The sequence below is a fragment of the Mus caroli genome, unplaced genomic scaffold (genome assembly GCF_978045245.1).
Source record: "Mus caroli unplaced genomic scaffold, Mus_caroli_1 scaffold_10, whole genome shotgun sequence".
In the NCBI taxonomy this organism is placed as follows: Eukaryota; Metazoa; Chordata; class Mammalia; order Rodentia; family Muridae; genus Mus; species Mus caroli.
This window is the reverse complement of record NW_028227265.1, coordinates 6864162-6870388: the sequence shown is the minus strand read 5'-3', so window position 1 is coordinate 6870388 and position 6227 is coordinate 6864162. Positions and strand designations below refer to the sequence as shown.

Here is a 6227-nt window from a genome sequence, read left to right as displayed (position 1 = left end):
GGCATGGGCCCCATTCCTCACGGCTGCAAATATCAAAGAAAAGGACTCTATTCGCAAACGCTCAAGCTGCTGTGTTAGGCTCGATGCCTCTGGAACTTCCTGTTTGCTTGCTGTCTTACATTATGGGGGATCACTAGTATGCAGGTGGTAGTTCCTACTCCAGAGCATTCTCTGATCCTAGAACATCGGATTAGCTCAGCCATGTGTCACATATCTAATCAGCTGCGACCAGGAGGCAGCTGGTTTTGTCTTGTCACTGGGCCAAACCAAGAATTCCCGCAGGGTTCCAAGGCTGTGCCCTCCCAAAGACCAACTTGGCAGGGATATAGTAGAATGGTTACTATGGCTGGCCATGAGGCTCCAGGGCGTAGCACACTCAGGAGGCAGGAACAACCAAGTCTCCAAACTTCTAAATCTTGGTCCTTTACTTCACAGCTGCAGAGGCAGTTTAGCCTGATGCGCTGGACTTCCTGAGAAGTCTCCTTCGGTGCAGCGTGTGCTTACAGCTATCCAGGTTTCCCAGGTCCTGCTTCTCCGCTGTCCCCTCACCCTCATGAGAGCCACCTTTGCCCAAAATGATCGCACTGTCTGCACTGCCACTTCCTCCAGGAGTTGGGAGCATTGGGTGGGTGACTGCCATCTGATGAGGAAAGCAGACCTGCGTGGCCTCTCTGAATTTTCCCATGCTTCTAGGCTGCTTCCTGCCAAGGCGTAACTCCAACCTCTGCAGCCCTTAGCCCGGATGTGGCTAGGAAAATGAGATGCTTTTGGAACCGGTTCGGCAGCATGAGTCGTCCTGGGTACTCATCTCGCGCATGGGACCGGACACTGAGCAGTTGCGTGTGACTCAGACCCAGCTACTTGGCTAGCCTTCGAGACCGGGCTAGTATTTTGTAAATGGGAACAACAGAACCAGAAGCGTCTCCTTTCACGTGATCGCCTCTTCGCTGAGCTGTCAGGCCGCAGCCGCCGCTGTCCACACTGCGCGCCAAGCGGCTTTGAGAATCTTACGCGCCACAGCCCAGCAGCGCGCGGAAACCACGCGGATCGCGGGTGTGCTACGCCGCACGCCAGCCCGCCAGAACGCAGGAGTCAAACAGTCTCCTGCCCCCAACCCTCCAGCCCCGGCCGCTCCCATTCTCGGTCACTCAATCCAAAGCTGCCGCGGGGGAGGTGGCCCGGCATGGCGCATGCGTGCCTACTAGCGCGCATGCTCCGGAGCACGCACATTTCCCCCCCTCCCAGAGCTGTGCGTGGTGGTACGGCCTGGGCGGGGCGAGGCTGAAGCCGCGAAAATTGCACGGAATCCGCGGGAACTACCTTTTTGGCGCCATGGCGCAAAGTCGTGTTACCGATTTCTATGCGTGCCGTCGCCCAGGCCTTACGACTCCGCGGGCCAAGTCGATCTGTCTCACCCCGAGCCCTGGTGGCCTCGTGGCTCCTGCGTTCACCCGGAGCAGCAGCCGCAAGCGCGCCCGGCCCCCAGCCGAACCCGGGAGTGACCAGCCCGTGCCGCCCGCGCCACCCGCGCGCCGGAGGCTACGGCTGCCTGGATTGGTAAGGAGCGCGCGGGACCCCAGAGGACCCTTGGTTAGGACAAGAGATCCAGGTTCTCGGGCTCCGAGGCAGGGGACTGGAGGAATAGAGTTGCGAGCAGGCTGGGTGCTTTTTCCTCTCCCCGGGGCATTGCTGACGTAGGCAGAGGGTACCTGGGCTTCCGGGGAGGCTGCAGCTGGCGGGGGTGATTGTGGTGGTGTGGGGGTAATGCAAAGAATTGGGCTGGAGTTCCTGAAACGGAGAGAGGGCTTTGGAGGGTCAGGCCTGCAAGCTGCTTCAAGGCCGGACAGACCAGGTGGATCTTTCCTAACTGCATCATCAAGCATCTCCATAGACGGGCACCCCCTAGCGCCTGACTCCTGCCTTCCGGGTCGAGTGAACTGACACCCTAGTTCTGGCTCTGTAGGGAGCAGGTACCCCTTCCCACCCCCAGTTTATTGTTCTGTGTCTTCTTTAAATCGCCAGGACTCCTGCCCCAGTTCTCCGCCTGAACCCAGTTCCCCAGCTGAGCCCAGCCCTCCAGCTGACCCAGGCTCCCCCGTTTGCCCATCCCCTGTCAAGCGAACAAAGAGTACCATTGTTTCTGTCGATCAACAGCGGAACAAGGTGAGGAGGCTGGACTCTGAGGGTGGACTGTGGGCAGGGTGTGCGGAACTTGAAGAACTGACAGTGCCTATGTCCCCAGGTCCCCTCAGAGGACTCCTCCATCTCTGAGCTCCAGACCTGTCTGAGGCGGGCACGGAAGTTGGGAGCCCAGGCACGGGCCCTGAGAGCCCGAGTCCAAGAGAATGCTGTGGAGCCTAGTACCCCAGATGCCAAGGTGCCCACAGAGCAACCATGGTGAGTCCTAGTGGGGCCACAAGGTCCAGGAGAGGACAGACCTTTGGGAGGCACTGTGGGGTCTGAGTGGGTGGATGGCCATGGGAATTGGAGGCAGATTGCCTAAACCGTACCCCAGTCTCCTCCTCCCCACCACTATGCCCTTGTTCCCCACTTGAAAAGGACATTGTCACTCCTGCACCTGGCTTGTTCTAAGTACTGTGAACCCCTGTGCCTGTCTGTGACTGTCTGCCTCTCCAAGCTGAGGGTGCAGAGCTAGTGTGTGGAGCAGGTTTCTTATCTCTTTCTGATGCTGCCCTCATAGGTAGCATTAGATCTGTGGGGACTTTGCAAATGGTAGTTTGGGGGTTCTGGGTCACAGTGTCTTCTCCTACCCTGTGGTCTGGTGGTGGTGGGGTCAAACCGTGTGGTTTGATAGTCTAATGGGAACGCCCCTCTTTGACAGTGTCGAGAAAGCTCCTGCCTACCAGCGCTTCCATGCCCTGGCCCAGCCTGGTCTCCCAGGCCTTGTCCTACCGTACAAGTATCAGGTGCTGGCTGAGATGTTCCGCAGCATGGACACCATTGTGAGCATGCTTCACAATCGCTCTGAAACTGTGACCTTTGCCAAAGTCAAGCAAGGTGTTCAGGAGATGATGCGCAAGTGAGTGGTGTGGGGGAGGGGACCTAGCTGCCCCCGGTGTCTGTCCGGTGCCCGCCTGCCTGGTCCCTCTCACTCTGCCCTCTCTCCCATAGGCGCTTTGAAGAGCGCAATGTGGGCCAGATCAAAACCGTGTATCCTACGTCGTATCGCTTCCGCCAGGAGTGCAATGTCCCCACCTTCAAGGACAGCATCAAAAGATCCGATTACCAGCTCACCATCGAGCCCTTGCTGGGCCAGGGTGAGTCTTTGGTGAGGCCCTGGGTGTTCTCGATCCTCTTGTACTTGTGGCTGGGCAGCTGGACGGGTTGGGGCTCACCACGGCTGGTCTTTGCCTTACAGAGGCTGGCGGTGCCACCCAGCTCACAGCCACGTGCCTCCTGCAGCGCCGGCAAGTCTTCCGGCAGAACCTGGTGGAACGTGTCAAGGAACAGCACAAGGTGAGGGCCTGGGTTTCTGGAGGCTCAAGCAGGCTCAGTCCCTGCTCCGAGTGGACAATGGCCTTAATCACTCTGCTCTCCATGTAGCTGCTCTTCTGGCCTCAAATGTAAAGAAAGGTTCCTCTCTGTCCCTGCCTTAGTGAGGGGTTTGCTGCTGGGAGCAGACACCATGACCAAGGCAACTCTTACAAGGACACCATTTAATTGGGGTTGGCTCGTAAGTTCAGAGGTTCAGTCCATTATCGAGGTTGGAGCAGGGCAGCATCCAGGCAGGCATGGTTCAGGAGGAGCTAAGAGTTCCACATCTTCATCTGAAGGCCACTAGCAGAAGACTGGCTAGAGGCAGCTAGGATAAGGGTCTTAAAGCCCACGCCCGTAGTGACACACCTACCCCAACAAGGCCACTCCCTGGACCGAGCATCACAGTCACTTGCTATAGTTCTCTTTAAATGTAAGGGGGGCTGATACCTACCCTATAGGCTGGAGCTGAGGCAGAGCTGCCTGGAACCCCAAAACTGGGGAGTTCAGGATTACGTCAAGACCCCAAGAGGGCATTTGTATTATTTAGTCAACCATGGCCATGTGCTAGAAACATGCCTCTCTTCATATTATACCTGGCCGTGTCTAGGCACAGAACAGCTAAGTTGGTTTTTCTGGTTGGAAATACTGAAAATGAGTGGGCCAACCTTCTTTCCTCCAGGCCTTCCTGGCTTCACTGAACCCCCCCATGGCGGTGCCGGAAGACCAGCTGACCCGCTGGCACCCACGCTTCAATGTGGATGAGGTGCCTGACATTGAGCCAGCTGAACTGCCCCAGCCTCCTGTCACGGAGAAGCTCACCACTGCCCAGGAAGTGCTGGCCCGTGCCCGGAGCTTGATGACGCCCAAGGTGAGGCTCTCTGACTTGTAACTTCATTCCTTTCTCCTCAGGGAGTATGGCTGCCTGGCCCTGGAGGGCAGAGGTAACAGCTGAGTGCCTTGAGGTTACCAGATACTTCCTCAGCTGAGGGCACAAAAAAGTAAGGTGTGCTTTGTACGCACAAGTGCGGCTCATCAGGCTGTGTGTACATGCTCTGGTGGGACCGTGCAAAGAGCAGCCTTCACGAGGTTGGGGATTTCATGAATCTTTCGTGACCTCTGACCTGTGCCTACCCTGCAGATGGAGAAGGCCCTGAGCAACCTGGCCATGCGCTCGGCTGAGCCCGGTAGCCCTGGGACCTCTACTCCACCACTCCCGGCCACTCCACCAGCCACCCCACCTGCTGCCTCTCCGAGCGCCCTGAAGGGTGTGTCCCAAGCACTGCTGGAGCGGGTGAGTCCTGGGTCTCCGGTAAGGGGGACTTGGTGACAGGAGTGGGGCTTTCCTTGGTGACCATTGGCTGCTGACCCATCCCCATGCAGATAAGGGCCAAGGAGGTCCAGAAGCAGCTGGCAAGGATGACACGGTGCCCTGAGCAGGAGCTTCGCCTGCAGCGGTTAGAGCGTCTGCCAGAGCTGGCCCGCGTGCTGCGCAGTGTCTTCGTGTCTGAGCGGAAGCCGGCACTCACTATGGAGGTGGTCTGTGCAAGGATGGTGGACAGTTGCCAAACTACTCTGAGCCCAGGTTTGTGCAAAGCAAGACAGGGGTGAGAGGGTGGGCATGGTCGTGCTCAGTGTGTTCTTGGCAAGGAGCTAGGTCTATTTCTGACCAGGGACAGTTTGTCTGCCATGGTCTTGGGGACCCCCAATTCTGCCACTTATAGGCCTGCTTGCCAGGCTCAGAGCACGGGTGTCTTTGCCTCTTTGCTGTTCATTCTCCTGGTGCTTGAGCACGGTGTCCCCCATGGCTCTACTTGGCTCTACTTGGATCCACTGTACATAGCAGTGGATAGGCCTTGACAAAGGCCTATTATGGGGTGTCGAGCACCTGGCTGCGTGAGAGCAAACCATCTAGGCTTAAACCCACAATCCACTTGTGCAGGGGAGATGGAGAAACACCTTTTGCTCCTGGCCGAGTTGCTGCCGGATTGGCTCAGCCTGCATCGCATCCGCTCGGATACCTACGTCAAGCTGGACAAGGCTGCTGACCTGGCTGGCCTCGCTGCGAGGCTGGCCCATCACGTCCACGCCGAGGGGCTGTGACTTTGAGTTTCTTGCCTGTTTCTTTCATTAGTACACGACGCACTTAAGCCTTTAAGCCTCACCAGTGTGGGCAGCTATCGTTGCCCATGGATCTTGTAAAGTGCTGGCGTTAAGTTGCTTCCTGAGGCTTTGGGGTATCCCAGACTCAGCTCTAGGGGAAGTAGACTCTGAAGAGTAGAGTATGTTGGATGGCCATTGCACAAACTACTTAAGCATTAGGTATGGTCAAGACCCAAGATCAAGGTCCAGGTGGAAGCCTGGGCCAGCATAGCCTCGCCTCCCCATGAGACTTAAGAATCACACAGACCATGGACTTCCCTGATTTCAGGGGATGCTGCTCTCAGAGTGAAATTGGGCCTTCTGTAAATATGTGAAGTGTGGTTTCTTTTCAAACCTTATATGGCCCTGCATGTGACTGCTAGTTTTGGCTTTTAATAAAGTCATGTAAGATTTAAATAAAATACTACTGAGATGAAACTGAATCTGTCACCATAAAATCTCTTTAAATGCTGTTGTGTGATGTGGGGCAATGGGCTATGTACAGACATCCTGGTCCTGGTGGATGGTAATTTTCACCTACATGGACAGAGGCGTTCGATCATGTCTCCTGGACCCCTGGCTCCTGTTGA

General features: G+C 56.6%; 1 protein-coding gene across 1 annotated transcript; it reads left to right on the top strand.

The window, feature by feature from the left end:
• Positions 1-1324: 1324 nt before the first annotated feature.
• Cdt1 (chromatin licensing and DNA replication factor 1) lies at positions 1325-6014 on the top strand. The gene is made up of 10 exons (XM_021170334.2): positions 1325-1557; positions 2023-2163; positions 2243-2397; positions 2843-3040; positions 3133-3278; positions 3380-3477; positions 4178-4366; positions 4637-4789; positions 4879-5080; positions 5438-6014. The coding sequence occupies exons 1-10, from the start codon at positions 1333-1335 to the stop codon at positions 5596-5598; spliced, it is 1668 nt and encodes a 555-aa protein (XP_021025993.1). The 5' UTR covers positions 1325-1332; the 3' UTR covers positions 5599-6014.
• The last annotated feature ends 213 nt before the right edge of the window (positions 6015-6227 follow it).